This window comes from Tyto alba, unplaced genomic scaffold (assembly GCF_018691265.1).
Source record: "Tyto alba isolate M040663 unplaced genomic scaffold, T.alba_DEE_v4.0 Super-Scaffold_18, whole genome shotgun sequence".
NCBI classification, from domain to species: domain Eukaryota; kingdom Metazoa; phylum Chordata; class Aves; order Strigiformes; family Tytonidae; genus Tyto; species Tyto alba.
Genome location: NW_024881280.1, coordinates 4,014,461 through 4,031,097, shown reverse-complemented (window position 1 = coordinate 4,031,097; position 16,637 = coordinate 4,014,461). Strand labels below are relative to the sequence as shown.

Sequence of the window (16,637 nt, the reverse complement as noted above, 5' to 3'; positions counted from 1 at the left end):
TGATAAACAACGATCAGGCATTTGAATGTACAGGCAAACATTTTAAGGGAAAAAACCAACACATTAAAAATGCAGAGTAAATTCCATTTTATTTGTTTTACAAAGTCAAAACCATACAGCTTGTTTAGTCCAATGCTTCCACATCAGATCCAGAGCAAACCAGGTCATGTGCTCTTATAGAACTAATACCACTGACTTCACCATCCCTGTTCCAAAAAATTAAGAAAACTATGGGATAGGATCTGCGTCTCAGATTTGATCAGCACCATTGCATCGGTATTCAGGATTTTTCAATGTACAGAAATGTTAGCCCCAAATCACGTCTCAGTACAACACAGTTTACTTCAAAATCAGAGCTTGAAATTATTTTTTCAAGGACAGAAAGCAACCTCCCCTCTTCAACCCTAGGAAGACACCACAGAAAACACTGGTAGCTGCTTGTAATTTGATTTGCCTTGTAAGGTTCAGTACATTTTAGGTTTACAAAAAGGAATGTCTGACACCAAAATCTTTACTTAAAGAGTAGGTAAACACAGACAACAGCAGTGCAGACTTCACATATACTCTGATCCCTGTCTCCTGGAGTTGGGTAACTTCAGCCTCACCAGAGCACTCCATTTTGGAATAGAACCATGAAACAAATCAGTTAATTTAAATTAAAAATGTTCTACATTTAAGGAAGTTTACTGGTTCTCATTTTTAAAGCAGTCTCAAATATTCAGGATTCACATTTCAAAGGGCCTCACCAAAAAGACAGACTGATCCATACGTGGAAGAGAATTTAACCGTCATTGCTACCAAGGGGAGTAACTAATCTCAAGCTCTGCATTTAAAGTGCCCATAATCTTTTACATAGCAACCAGCACGTAACACATAACTTGTGACATTTATCTACATTGTGTTATCACCACCTATTACAAAGAGCAGGCACTGAACTTTTAAAAATGTTATTACAAATCGTAAAGATTACATATTACTGAAAAGTTAGAATCCATATTTAAGAACCAAGAATTTAAATACTTGTCGCAATGTTATTTCATGTATATATTTATAGATGAGCAATTACACTTATTTTGGTTTTTGGCTCATTTCCCTAAAGTTCATAACCAAAAATCCCACTGGACCGTGTAAAGCAGGGGAGCACCCACGAGCTGGCTGACAATGCAGAATCCTTTCAAGTACCCAAAACCTGAGCTGGGAAAAAGCTACGCTCCGTCACCTTTTTAAATAAATATGCTCCCTTCCCACTCCTGCCCACCTGTCCAGGAACACGCGAGAACTACGATTTTTCTGCCCTTCACCCACGTGCACAATACATAGATGTGATGGACACTACATAACCAAGCTGTTCCTCAACAGCACAATGTCTGATCAAGTCCATGTAAGTATTTCTTAAAGCATGGTGCAATTTTAGTCAGAAGCACTTCCCCCCTCATAATATCTATAAACAAATAAAGCCTATTTTAAAATCAGTATTAGAAGTCAACAGTCTTGTTTCATCCGTATCCTCAAAACAAGACTGGGTTGCTCATTAGAAAGTTACACCTACGATTGAAGATTTTTTAAAACATTAGTTCTACTTGGTGCTGCAGCGTGGAACCTGCAGGAATCCCAGGCTTCTGAGATGAAGTTGCGTCCAATTTACTTCTCCTTCATTTTTTTCAAATAACGAGCCCGTATCTGTTTGTTGGTTTTCATGATTAAGTTAATGACAGTGGATGTAGGTAGAAGAGAGGAGATCCATCCCTGAAAAAAAAAAAAGGGGGGAAGGGGAGGAAAAAAAAGCTCAACTTTTTATAGCCTGTACTAAGTGAAATCTAACAATTACCAGCAACACACAAATAATACCAAGTTATGTTTAGACGTTAAAGAACAAAAATATTTAACATTCCAAATTATTCTTTGCTCTTCTTCCATAATAAACCCACACAAAGGACACTCCAGATCCTTACACTTCCCAAGGGGACTTACCATGAGTGCATGGGGCAGGCACCCGTTGGTCTGGGACTGCAGGCCCACCGTGCCTAAGGCAGCTCTGACATAGGTTTCAGGACTGGGCTTATCAAAGGTCGGCTTGCGGATTTTGGACATTTTTGTTGCCACATAATACGGGAGGACGCTCTGCACAGGTAAGAAAGATCATGTTAAGCAGAGAATGCTTTCAGATTAACTTGCAGATCCATCCGGGAACCAAAAATCATTGGAATTAGATAACTCGTATACCGAATTCTGGCTTAAGCCAGCCTTCTTCTCAATTCAAAGATCACAACGTACAATATCAAACCATTTTTAATCAGATATCTTGCGGGTCATGTTTGGAACAGGAAGGGTAGTTCAGTGGTCTGTTGACAGACAGCATCCCCACCTGGGGCCCTAGAAACACCACTGTTACAAGCGTATGGTTGAAAAGCCTTTCTTACAATTTGTCTTCTAAGTACAAAACTTCATTCAAGCTGTTTAACAGAAAATGCTGTAGTGTTGCTTCTCTGTAGTAAACCTGCAAGGTTTACTTGGGAAGGAGGTGCAGAACCCAAACAGGGATTTTATACTTGAGTAACAGCTCCTCAGTCTGGCACCTGTACAGAGAGAAACACAAAGGCGGGAGGAAGGAAGAGGAAGGGAAACACCAGGAAACGTGGAACGTGGAGCTTTTAACTCCACAGGAGAGCTCAGAGGAAGGAGATGTCATTACCAGAGTGGAAGACCTCAAGGACAGAAGAAAGGATGAAAAAATGGAGCACAGTTAATGGGCTTTTATAGAAGTGTTTAGAAGAAACAGAAAAAGTGGTGGTGGAGTCTCAGAACTACCCAGCCCTGACATAATGGAAACACGAGAGGAAGCAGCACGGGTATATTTGTTGACAAAGGGACACTGGTACCACAAAGGTGGGGCAAGATAGACCTGGGGGTCCAAAACCACATTATACCTATCCCCAGCTCATGCTACTGGAGAAAGAAAGGGAAGTGTGTGTATACTTGTATGCTAGGAAGCAACCCTGTTTCCTCATAGTCACGGCTTTCAACTTCTCCTTGATCGAGGCCTCTAAAAAAGTAATCAAAAAAGCCCCGGTCTATCAGCCACTTAATCAGATATTAAACATACCAGATCTCACAAGCTTAGAAAGGCTGGAATCTTACCAACACTTTGACCAGGGCCTCCCAAGACACTGTCTGTGGCTGTACTATTCCATACACTCTCATCGACTATTTAGCCATGCCATACCTGTGCACATTTCAACAGGAATTCAAACACCACAAACAGGAAGCATTGCTATGTCTGCTTATTCCCCAACTTTAGAATATTAAAACCTTGCACTTCTCTCTATAAACAGGATTTTCAATAATATACTGCATGAGTCCACTTTCAAGTAGAGAGGAAAAACATGGAGACCTGAATTTCAGAAATTTAAGCAGTTACCATCGTCTTCAAAGTCATCAAAAGCTACCAATGCCTGGATAAGAAAACTACTCATTCTGTTATCCTACCAGCATAGGTATCTAGTTTCAAGTCCAGAATGTGAACTTCATCCATTTTTCAGATTACATTTCTAAACTGAATCTCTAGTTTGGTGTTTTAAAAAAATAAAACAATTCTATGCTTCTTATTTTCTACCAAATTATATCTGCAACATCCCCAGAGTGGCATGATAGTTACAGTTATGATTTATTTTCTATCTTCCTCTGCTCAAAACAGACTTTCTAAGTGAACTGCACTACCCAGTTAAGCCACTGGATAGCACGAAGGGGCAAACAATTGTGCATGAGGATGCTTGAAAAAGCAAGCATACAGTAGCACTAGTGGTTAGCTACTGATCCACAGACTTCAAGGCACACAGAAGCAGGGATTACACTCCAACATTTTTTTTTCCCTCCCAAATGCTCTCCAGAAAACAGAGTTGGATGTTTAATTTCAGAGACAATAGATCTACCATCTTCCTATTAACTGTGCCATATTTTAACAGCTGTGAAGAAACCCGCTGAATCCATTAAGTTTATTTCCCCCTCTTCTTCCTCCCTACAAGGAGGCTCAGACATTCATGAACCGTATCGAAAATTGACAGGACAGGTTAAAAAAAATTTCACTGCCTAATGCTTTTCAGCATTCTGCATTCAGGCAGGTAGAACCCACACAACCTGGGCAAGTAACTATAGAAAACTCCTTGTCTTTATCCAGGGAAAGCACAACCTGCTCTCCAGTTTCAAAACATGCCTGAAAAGTAGCTTATGTCAATACAATGTCTCTTGCTCACTTAAAACATTTACTACTGCTGACCGCTCTGATGCTTATTAAAATTGGCTGGCACTCAGAATTGGGGTCTTGAACGTTGTATGGATCCAAGAAGTCAGATCTCAAGTCCTGAACAGAAGCCTCTACTAATTATGCTACAGTCACATGAAAATAAGCCCCCAAAAGTCAGAATCGCTTGTTTACACAACTTTATCACCTATTTGACCTTAGTTTTAAAAAAAGGCCTGAACTCTCAGGTGTTTCCAAAGAAGTTTCTTTCCATTTCTCTGTGGAGAAGAGGAGGGTGGAGGACATAAAGGAGAAATGGAGGAATTGCAGAAACCAAAGCTGACTTGTACAGACAGCTAAAAAGCTTTGGAGGAAGGCAGGCAGTGCCATTAGCCGTTAGTCTGGTGACAGCACACTTTTGTGAATAGCTGAAGGGAGAGCTGGGCCTCTTCAGTGTGGTGAAAAGGTGGCTGGTGGCAACCCAATAGCTGCCTAAAGTTATTTCAAGGGCAGTTATGAGATCCAAACACTTCTTTGTGGTGCCAGATAGAATAACAAGAGGCAAAACTGTCAGTTTTGGCTGTAGACTGTCAGACTGGACACTAGGGAGAAAACGTTTTGCTAGGAGAGCAGTACAACACTCAGACAGGTTGTCCAGAGAGATCACAGCATCCCTGCCCTTGAAGGTTTTCAAGGTTTGGCTGGATAAAGCCATGACTAGCCCGTGATCCAGTGTTGGCAGCAATCCCAGTGCTTACTTCTAGTTACTCCTCCTGCTAGGAGAGCAGGAGGTTAGACTACAAAAATACAGAGTTCCCATCAAATGAACACTTGCGTGTTTTTCATAGAATAGCAGGTTGAAAGGGACCTCAAGGATCATCTGGTCCAACCCTTCTGGCAAAAGCACAGTCTAGACAAGCTGGCCCAGCACCCTGTCCAGCCGAATCTTCAAAGTGCCCGATGTTGGGGAATCCACCACTTCCCTGGGGAGATTATTCCTGTGGCTGATTGTTCACATTGTGAAAAATTCTCCTCTTGTGTCCAGTTGGCATCTCCCCAGGAGTAACTTGTACCCATCACCCCTCGTCTTTTCCATGTGGCTCCTTGTAAAAAGGGAGTCTCTGCCTTTTTTGTAGCCCCCCTTTAAATACTGGAACATGGTGATAAGGTCTCCCCTAAGCCTTCTCTTCTCTGGGCTGAACAAACCCAGTTCTCTCAGCCTTTCCTCACGTGGCAGGCTGCCCAGTCCCCTGATCACCTTTGTGACCCTCCTCTGGACCCTCTCCCGCCTGCCCACAGCTTTTTTGCATAGCGGGGACCAAAACCAAACACAATATTCCAGGTGTGGCCTGACGAGCGCTGAGCAGAGCGGGACAACGACTTCTCTAACTCTGCTGGTGATGCCCTGGGTGATGCAGCCCAGCACCCCGTTGGTTTGCTTTGCTGCAGCAGCACACTGGTCACTCCTATGGAGCCCGCTGTCCCCCAGGACCCCGGGTCCCTTTCCCCAGAGCTGCTCCCAGCCAGGCAGATCCCAGCCTGTGCTGCACCCCAGGGTTATGTTTTCCCAGCTGCAAGACCGTACACTTGTCCCTGTTGAACCTCATAAGGTTCCTGTTAGCCCACTCTTCCAGCCTAGCCAGGTCTTCCTGCAGGGTGGCTCTCCCTTTCAAAGTGTCCACTTCCCCACTCGCTTTGGTATCATCAGCAAACTTCATCAGGGTCACTTGATCCCATCATCCAGATCACTTACAAAGATATTAAAGTGTTGGGCCTGGTATCGATCCCTGGGGGACCCCACTTGTGACAGGTTGCCAGTTTGAAAAGGAGCCGTTTCCCCCCACTCTCTGGGTGCGGCCGGTCAGCCAGTTCCCCACCCACCCACAGACCCCTTGTCTAGGCCATAACACACCAGTTTCCCTGGGAGGAGGCTGTGGGGAACCGTAACAAAAGCCTTGGAGGAATCCAGGTAGACAATGTCCACTGCTGACCCACATCAACTGAGCAGGTTACTTTGTCACAGAAGGTGATCAGGTTTATCAAGCACGATTTGTCCCTGGAGAATCCGTGTTGGCTTTTCCCAGTCACAGGCTTCATCTGACTCGTGACAGCCCCCAGCAGGATTCGTTCCATAACTTTCCCAGGGAATGAAGTAAGGCTGATGGGCACATCATTTCCTGGATCATCCTTCAAGCCTTTCTTGTAGATGGGGTGACATTAGCCTTCTTCCAGTCTTCTGGAACATCCCCAGGTCTCCACAGCTTCTTAAAGATTATGGAGAGCAGCCTCACAACAACGTCAGCCAGCTCCCTTAACACCCTCGGGTGGAGAATGTCAGGGCCCATCGATTTGTAGGGGTCAAGCTCCTGTCATAGCTCGCATACCAACTCTTCCTTTGCTGGTGGTGGGTCAGTGTTTGCACCAACCTGGATTTTTGTTCCTGAGGCCCAACAGTGCTGGTAAAGACAGAGGTGAAGGAACTGATGAGAACCTCTGCCTTTTCAGCATTGTTGGTGACTAATTCACCTCTCCTGTTTAACAATGGACCAATATTCTCCTCCTGTTTCTGCTTGTTGTTCACGTACCTGAAGAACCCTTTCTTGTTGTTTTTGACATCTTTGGACAATTTCAACTTGACTTGAGCTTTTGCTTTTCTAACTGCATCTCTGCATGCCCTGGAAATGTCCTTGTAGTTCTCAACAGGTATTCATCCACTTTTCTGTGATCTAATATTTTATATAGTGGATATGAAGAAAACAAGTAATAAAAGTTTTTACTGTTACGCTTTTGCTATGCATAGTAACAAAGCACAGAGGGAAAATGCCAATAACTAACTGAAGTTAAAAAAAGGAGTGAAAGAAAGGGGTAAAGAACTAAGCAATATTTTTAGACATATTCAAAGAGCAAAAGTTTCAGAAGAATCTAGAGAATCCTTCTGGGGAGAGATTTTTCCAAAAAAGTCTTGAGAGAAGTCCTTGTTGTCTTCTTCCTCATTCCTTTTCTTTTTGCCTATCTCCTTCTCTCCAGGTAAACACATACAGAATTTTAACCTTTTCTATTATTGTGCTGCTTCTGTAGCCCGTCAGACAGGAGGAGTGTATTTTTAATTTAAATATGTCTACATTGCAATAAAAGCACTATATACTATCAAAACTAAGCTTCCCCAGAGAAGGCAATCCACGTGAGCAGAACTGATACACTTCAGGTTGAACTCCAGAAATCAGTAAAATCCCACCTGCACTTTGTTTCTGCTTTTCATCCACTGGTACTCTTCAGGTATTTTGGCGTGGTAGAAGTTAACTGTTTTAAATGGTCCTTTCAGCCGAAAGTGCAAGCCTGAAATTAAAAGCCCTTATACTTCTGAAGGTCACAGAGATGAACTTCAAAGTATCTAAGGGGGATGCAGACTTCCTGAGGCCTTGAAGGAGATATGTCAGCTAGTCTTCACAGGAAGGTACTTGTAATATTCATTAGTGGTTTATAGTGACTTAGGCTGGAACAAGACGACAAGGACATGGACTGCAATAAAATTTGCATAACAAATTGAAGCTGTGACACCTATTGGTCATCAGGCCCACATAACTCAGAATGGCAATTCACTCTCTACATTTAGGGGCAAAAAAGCAATTCGGTGCCCTTAGCCAACATGGGAGTTACAAAAAGACAGCTTACCACAAGCTGTGAAGTTTTGTACAGGAAAACTGTTGATACAGATTGAATTCTTCATTTGTTTATAATGTTAAAAATGTAAGACACTGAAAACTTTTATTCTAGCTTTGCCATACCTAAAAGCTAGAAAACCTTTCCCATATTTTGTACATTCTTACTGTGTTTAATGCCTTTAGCCAAACATGAGTTACAGGGTTATTTACCTTTTCAGTTTCAATAGGTACTGCATAGTCATAAATGACCAGTACCTGCTCCTTCTTTGTTCTCCCCTCAAAATGACAGACCACTGTTTGGACAAAATTTGGGGAGAAGACAAATGCACATCTTCAAAGATGTAGCACTTCTTTAGCCTGCAAGCATCTACCTTTAAATACTCTCAAGGTAACTATCAGCAGCTTCACCTGAGAAAATACCAGAAAACAGAGAAAGACCTTAGACATTGTACCGCAACACACACACCAACACACAAACAGAAAAATCACACCCAGCTCTGTTGCCAGTGAAGCTGAGTGTTGAAGGAGCCCATGCCACACAGTTTGCAGGTAGGCTTAAGCAGGAAAGAAATCCTCCCAGAACACTTTGTATTATTGATGTAGAAAAGAAATACTCTACCAGTTCCTTTAGTCTCATTTGGAGACTGTGGCCACAGATTAAGAGAGGGCCACACTGAATGGAGATGAAACAGATTGGAAGAACAGCTGTCTGATGATGAAGCTAAACCTGCAAGTAATACAATTTGAACCACACTGGGGAGATAGAAGTAATATAGAAGGGTAAATGCAAAAAGAAAGCTGTAAGGAACTTGCAGTATGGTAAAAACTGACCAATTGCAGGACAGTTTGGGGCTGAAGCCAGGAAAAGACTTGGAAACCCTGTGAGAAGAGACAGTAACAAGGAGACATAAAACACTAAAAGTCGCTCCAGCTTAATCCACTTCAAGAATGGAGAGTGCACACAAACCAGCCTGTATGCTGAGCCTGTACCTGTTCAGAGCACTCCCTTTTTACACATCCTTCAGTGCTGCACATGGGTTTAGCTGAAGGTACATCCCAGGGCGCAAGGGCACAACAGGAGGCACTCTGAGGAGAAGTTATGCTCTGGGAGCTCTGTAATCTGTTACCAGCATAAAACTACTGTAATCTAGTCTGTCCTCAAGTAGGTCCATAACAACAATAGTCAGAATTCTTTCAGAGACCTCCTTTACTAGCTTCCTCCTCACCACCAATACACTCCAAAATAAACAGAATCCCTTAAGATGTTTAGTATAAGGTTTAAATGAGGTTCCCATTAAAGGGTCAGAGACTGCATGGGAATAGCTCACCCAGCAATTATCTTTTTTCTTAACACAATCCTCTCTGAGGAGCTGGGACAGGACACTATACTAAATATCTGGGACTAAACATTTGGACACTAAACTGAAGGACATTTCCTGTCGGCAAGTTCTTGTTTTGCTAAGTATGCTTAAAGGGGAAAAAAAACCCCAAAATCTAGCATGTCATAACATAGCATTAAGTTGGCAACAACTTCTCTATGGTTTCAGCCAGTAACAAATGTTGTGCTCTCACAAAAATACACAAATAGGGCAGGCAACTTTGCGCCTTACTCCTCATGGGACCTTCAGAGCTCAGATGGTTTTGAGAACCACCGTACAGAATAGGGGAATGACAGGCATGGACACAGGCTAATCCTGTTGGCAAGAAGATCTCTAGTGGAATTTAAAAATTTTATACCACTGTCTTCACAGTACAGGTAAGATCTTATACCAAATGGACTATTGCTCTAGAGAGCAACAGGTGTCATAAGTAATGAAAAACTCAGTTTTTGTGACCAAAGCTGTAAATTCCAGCTACGTTTTGGAAGCAAACACTAAGAGTATGCGAGAAGTCATATTAAAGCAAAATCCCATCAAGCTGTGAGAGACTGGCTTGGTTTGCTTTTATGCCCCGTGAAAAATAATTAAAACCATGGAAGGTAAACAAATGAGGGGAAAAAGCAAGACTCATTAGTAAAGTGGAAACCCAGTACTAAAGAAAATTAAATCAGTCCATTACATACAAAGGGTCTTTGAGGCTTGCTTTTGTTCTTGCTACTATGCCTACACTAGCAGTTGACTCAATGACACTGCAGGGACTGCTACTATTCTAGTCTTTTGAGCAGTTACCCATGGAATCTCTGTACAAATGTGCTCCAAAACTACATTCCAGTAGATGAAGTTGTATAAAGATGTTGAGTTGCACACAGTTTTATGTAATATTTTATACATAAAGGTTCAATTACCACCATCAGCTAAAAAAACCTCAAAACAAACACACTAAAACAAACAATGGTTTTTGTTGCTTCAAGGTGGTTTGTTTCAGAGTAACTGACGAAAGCTGCTAATTGGACCAAAGGAAATCCTTATCCTTAATCTGTGTCACCTATTCCTGAATAAGAGACCACGCTGATTCCCTTTTGTTACCCAAACACTAATGTTGCTGTGGTAACCACACTTACATGAAACAAACTTTACTCACCTGCACAATGATGCCCTTGCTCTTGTATTCTGCATGGAGGCCTCGGGAGAAGTAATCCACAAAAGCCTGGAGAGAAAAGAAGAGAAGCATGCAGCATGCTACACATTAAAATGGAAACTATAGTTTGCAGGTTTTTGTAAGCATATCTGAATCACTATTTAGAGTTCCTGTCTTCAAAGTGAAAAACTTTATGTTTTCAAAGAAACTTTGCATATTAGAGCAACGCCATCTGAATAGAAACCCTATGCTTACAAAGTATTTTTACAGAAGTGAGGCTCAGTCTAAACAAATAAAATTCTCTTTAATTTAGAAGGAAAAGGAACTAGATTTCTTACATAAAGCCTCAAAAAAAAAGGAAAATAAGACTTTGCACGTTCACATTGTTCACTACTTATGTCATCTCCTTAGACTTTTTTTTTTTTAAAGAGTGATTTAAGTAGGTTTCTCTTGTGCATGGTTTTTAAAACATAGCATTTAAATACTTTGTATTCTGCCTCTACACTTTTCAGAAATGCTACTCTACGGTGATACTTCTTCCTAGTCCTGAAGTCCACCTCCACAGACTCTCTTCCAAACTTCTGGAAGTCTTAGAGGTTACAAGACTAAAAGTTTAAAGAAGGCAGTGAAAGGGCTTAAAAGATGGATGCTAGTACCTGCCTTTAAGATGCCCTCACATCTGATACGGCCATCTCCATAATCATGCCAAGAAAGCCTTGTCCTAACAACCCAAGGCTACTCAGCAGTTCAAACCCTTCCAGAGTTCTTCTAAACCACCTTACTGCTTTTGCCTTATGCAGTCTAGTGAGACAAAGTATCAGGTTCTGCTATGGTTTCTTCTTTTAGTGAAAAAATACAACCAAGTAGGATGAATGGAGCACCTTCAACTGAAGGAACTAAACTATCCTATCCATGCTTGAAGCTAAAATAAATACTAAATACATTAACTCAAGTATTTAAGAAGTGGTTGCTTCAGACCAGTTTCAAAACAGACAGCAAAGCTCTAGTATTGCGCCTGCTTTACAGTCTTCCCATGGTCACCATGTCACCAGTGGATTAACACAAGTCCTAACTGAAACCAGCACTTACAAGTTTGCAGTGCCCAGTGTTCTTCTTATCAAGGTCATCCCACCCAACTCAGCCTGTACAAGCAGCAATAGAAACACATCCATGCTACTGGGCTATTTCTATACACGTTTTTCTAAGCATACAGGAGATCTGAAAGAAAACTAGATTTTGCTGTGTAGCAGATAGGTCCTTTTATTCCTCATCTTCAAGTTGCGTGTACAAGTTAGAAGGAGACTCATTAAACCAAAAAAGCTTATCTTCTGTCCAGCTGTTCTTCCTTCTCCCTTTTCTCCCAAGTACAAGTTCTTAATGAAATTCAGTACTCAACAGCAGCGAGACTCTGAAAGTCTGGTCTAGCAGCAATGACTCAAGTGAGCTAGACATTCTACTGCAATAAGGCGCTTGCACAGACACGCGAATGGTTCGGTCCAGTCCCTGAAGACAGCTGCCAGATGTACGTGTGGTAACTGCATAGAGTGTATCAATAATTTATTAAAAATAAATTTTAAAAACTTATTTTGTGTTAATTAAAGTGCTTTGATCATTCAAATTTCTAACTATTTTCTACATGACAAGAGTCCTGAAATCAGTTACTGCTCCAAATATAGAGACTAAAAAGACTGTCATCTCTACTTTATTGCAGAGAGCTTGAAATAAAGGGAATGTTCAGTTCACATGAGGTGAAAAAGCAACTTCCAGTATCCAGATAAGCTTTGGAGTTTTTCTTCTTGAATTTATTTCAAGACAAGCTGGGTTTTCTACCTCCAGATGCTCAAGCCCACCAACAACCTTTAACTTAAAACAGTCTTAAGAGCAGTCTCTAAAGTAAACATGCCCTGAATAAGCAGATAAGCATTTCATGCAAGAAAATTTCTTCTCCTTGAATATCCAGTAACAAACCCGAATACCAAAAAAAATGGTGGTGGCAGGAATAAACATACTTCACTTCTCATTAGTATGGTAGATCAGTAAACCTGTCAAAAAATAGGACTAGGATTCCTTTAAAAGTGTCTCATTTCATTGTGAAATAGAGAATTCTCTACTGGAAGGTTAAAGAGTTGGACTGTGCCTGTTCCTGATAATTAGCCAAAGCCATTGACTTAGACCTGAAGGATACTACGCTTTAAACCCCCTTTATATAGATGAGGAAAAAAACCCTAGAAATTGCAGCTACAGTCTTTCTATAGCTACATTAGGGGAGTCACTTTCATGCTTACTAATCTTGCTGTGGTAGAAGATGAGCAGTGCTGAGAACAGGCAGATTACTTAACCTGTAATTGAGTTTCTTAGGGGGAAGGGAAGAAATATTTGAGGTTCTCATTGAAAAAAGACTAACCAAAGCAGTGTAAGGCATATTATCACTAAAATCAGAAGCTCAATTCATTCCATAAAGCTGAAGGCACTGTCACAATGAAAGTGACCTTTTGTATTAAAACAAAGAACTGTGCTCTCAGGAAACAGCTATTTCAAGAGCAAATTTTATCAGCTAAGACTAATTCAGGCTTTCATGATTTCTAAACTTAAATATTCCCTCCTTTAGTATGAATAAAATAGTGTGCATCAAATCCTTTTTGAAAGTATGAAGATGTTCCTGAGACTCTGAGAGGAAACATAGGTCTGTTCTGACATGAATTACACTACTGAAGGTTTCTTCATAGTGTCAAGGTTCTGCTTAGACTCTGAAATCCTTGAAGTATTTAAGGTAATTATCAGATGTGCCTGGAAAAAGCTGTAGGGCCATACTGCTTTAATACCAGTGTAAGTATCTCTTGCATTTAGTTTTATCTCATACACTTCAGGCTCATACTGTGTACCTATAGTCTGTCTTTACAGTGTTAACTGGACACCTTTTAGGGGGACATTTTAGAAATCCCTATAGGTATTTTTGTAAAAAAAAAAAAAAAAAAAAAAAAAAGACCAAAAGACCAGCTGCAGAAAGACAAACTGTCCCAATGACAAAAAGAGAAACCAGAGCAGATAAACTGAACATGAAATGTAGATCTAGAGTAGTCACTTATAAACCGGTAAAATAAACCAGCCTGTTGTGGAGGAAGACTGGAAATTTCAGTAAAAGGAGTCTTTGGCTAAATGGAGAGCTTCTTGATGAACTAAAAAATGAGTACGTGAGAGACAGAAACAAGGAGAAGTAACAAAGGAGAAACATAAAACATTATCAGATACTTAGGAATAAAATCCAAGCTAGGAAAAGACTAGCAAAGGGCATGAAGGGTAACACTAAGAGATCCTACAGGTACACTAGCTTCAAGAGGAATTTCAGAGAAAAAGGGGTCTGTTGATGGACAAGGGAAACAAACTAGAGATAAAGAACAGAAAATGGTTATGGTATTCTTGACTTCTCTTGCCTTTGCATAGCCAAAGCCTGCTCACATGCTTCTGCATGCACCAGTTTTGTTTAATGAAAGGGACAGGCAGAGGCAGCACCATGGATTCACTCAAGAGTGCTGAAAGAACTAGTCCGTATGTATACAAGTCTGCTGCCTACAATATATGAAAAACTATGGAAACTAGGGGAGGTCTCTGACAACTGGGAGAGGGCTAACATATCCCTCCTCGAAAAGGTAAGAATGGTCCTGTCAGCTTTAACTCAGTTTGTGGAAAGATCATGGAGCCCTCCTCTTGGAATTCATTTCCAAGCACATAAAGGACAAGAAGATACATCAGAAACAGTCAACAGAGATTTACCAACAGCAAACTGTTTCCTACAATGGAGTGAACTAGCTTTGTAGATGAGGGAAACAGATTTTTAATATATATAAGGTATGTGTGTGTGTGTCTGTATATATAGATGTATTTTCACTTCAGTAAAGCTTTTGACACCATCTTCTGCAGCATTCTCATTTGGAAGTGAAGCAGATATGTGCTGAAACAACAAACTGCTGGCCAGACTAAAAATTGGCTGGACCACCAGGCTCAAAGAGCCATGATTAATAGCTTGACATCTGGCTGACAACAAGCAGAGAACCCTACAGATCAATACCTAGGCCCGTATTCTTCAGCATCTATCAGCAACCTAGCTGATGACACAGAGTACACCCTCAGCAAATTCACAGATGACAGCATTAAGATGAAGTGGCTGACACGACATAGCTTCAGTCCAGAGAGACCCTGATAAACTTGATTATTGTTAAACATCATGAGATTTCTCAACTGGCACAGAGTAAAGTGCAAAGATCTGCATACAGAGTGGGATAATGCCATGCCTTAATTTTGGTCGAGTAGCAGCCCTGCTGCAAAGAACTTGGAATTTATGGTGGCTGCCAGGTTGAAGATAAGCCAATAATCCACTCACTGCAAGAACATCAAATGACATACTGGGCTACGTCAGCAGATCAAGGGAAGTTAACTATTTGGTAATGGCAAGGCCCTAGAGCTCTATCCTTTCTCTTACTTGAAATGCTAAACTTTACACAACTAATAAAAAAGGAGGACAAATGTTTGCTTCTAGCAAGCACCAGAAGAGTCCTACTTAAACAAATATATATGCATAGATATTGAAGATACACATCTTCAGTAAGATTAGGGAAAAAAAGTTTCAAAGTCAAAATAAGAAAGTGTGTTAAACTTAGTCAATGTCCTTTCTCAACCTCTCACTAAGCTTGCTTGGTACACTAGCATTTTTTTCCATGTAAAAGTAGCATGCATGATGAAATATGTAAAATAGTAGTTTCCATGCCAGTAAACCCCTGCACTCATTTTTCTAACGACCTTCCAGCTCCCACTATTGGAAAAATACGTTAGAAACTCAGTACTTTTAGTTCATGAAAGCACCACTAGATGGACACCAAAACACTTAGTCCTGTAGTGTTGGCTTATGTTTGACACCTGATTTCAGTGTGTAAAAGAACACTTACCTTGGTCGCGGAGTAAAGAGTCAGCAGTGCAGTTGGATACATCCCAGCAGCTGAGGAGATATTCAGGACTGCCCCTTTTGATCTGAAAGGCAGTGAAGACAGATTGTCATGAAATACAGGAAACATCTTTCATGTTTCAGAAAATTACTGCAAGCCTAAAGAAAGCCTTTAGGATGCAACTGAGATTAAGATATGTTTAAAAACCCAACCAAATCCTAAACTGAAACGTACTAATTTGACTTTAAGCACAATATAAGTATTCAAGCAGCTGGTATATATCAGGAACAACTCCAACGTCAATACAGCAAGAAAATCAAGCTCCATACGTATATACACACACACACACACTGAGCTAAACTATGCAAAACCGACTGAGTGAGGCTGGTACAAGTCCAAAAAGTGACTTCTGGGCTAATGTGGCAGAAATGGCAACACAAGTTTTTTGTATAGTTTACACTTTGATAACCCCTTTCATCTTCTAAATGGATCTTCATGATGGATCTTCAACATAGGAAGTATCTGAATCTACTGCTCAAATACGGAAGTATGTTAATACAGTATGGAAGATATTCACTGGATGACTACAGAAAATATGAGTTGTTTTACAGCTGCATTACAGTAACACTGAAGGTATTCCACAGCAGTATTTCAGAAAGGGTACCAGCCTGGAATTACCTACCACCTGCTCTGCCAACCACTTCTAAAGCACATGTAGGTAGGACAGAAAGTAAGAGTCCTGGATTTCCCAACCCACTGACTGATTTTGAGCATGTCTATTTCTGAGACTACTTTTACCTACAAAAACAGACGTATTATTTAGTGCTAGGTAGAAAGGATTAGTTTTAAATGCTTCAGGCAAATTAGGGCAAGTACGCTGGTAGAAGGTGCTACCAGACAGTCCAACCCAGTGAAAAATGCATTTCTACTGCTTCTTACCCTGTAGTAACTTCAAGCCAGTTTACCTGAAGATACTAGACAAGCCATGGTTAGTGCAGAGTGAGAACATTCACGCAGGTAGGCATCGTGCAGCTCAACTCCTGCAGACCCACACATGAGTTTCTCATTATATTTGTTCATCTAGGTACACCCTATGCAGCTGCTGCCACAATGATTCAAGTAGCCATCTTAAAAACAGCTGAGTTTAAGTGACCGTTAAAAATTAGAACAATACAACTCTTTGAAAATCTTGGCAATAGATTCAAAACAACATGGCTTCTGCCATGATAGAAGTGTGAATTAGATCTGTGATTGATTCACCTCTAGAAATGAGGTAGCTAATGT

At 40.9% G+C, this 16,637-nt stretch overlaps 1 protein-coding gene across 1 annotated transcript in view; it reads right to left on the bottom strand.

Annotated features, from left to right (window-relative positions):
* Positions 1-70: 70 nt before the first annotated feature.
* The window catches only part of HSD17B12 (hydroxysteroid 17-beta dehydrogenase 12), a 95,157-nt gene continuing 78,590 nt past the window's right edge, over positions 71-16,637 (bottom strand). Inside the window, 4 exon segments of the mRNA XM_042790983.1 lie at positions 71-1,746; positions 1,972-2,121; positions 10,420-10,485; positions 15,357-15,438. Coding sequence (XP_042646917.1) covers positions 1,642-1,746; positions 1,972-2,121; positions 10,420-10,485; positions 15,357-15,438 — 403 coding nt within the window. The 3' untranslated portion in view covers positions 71-1,641.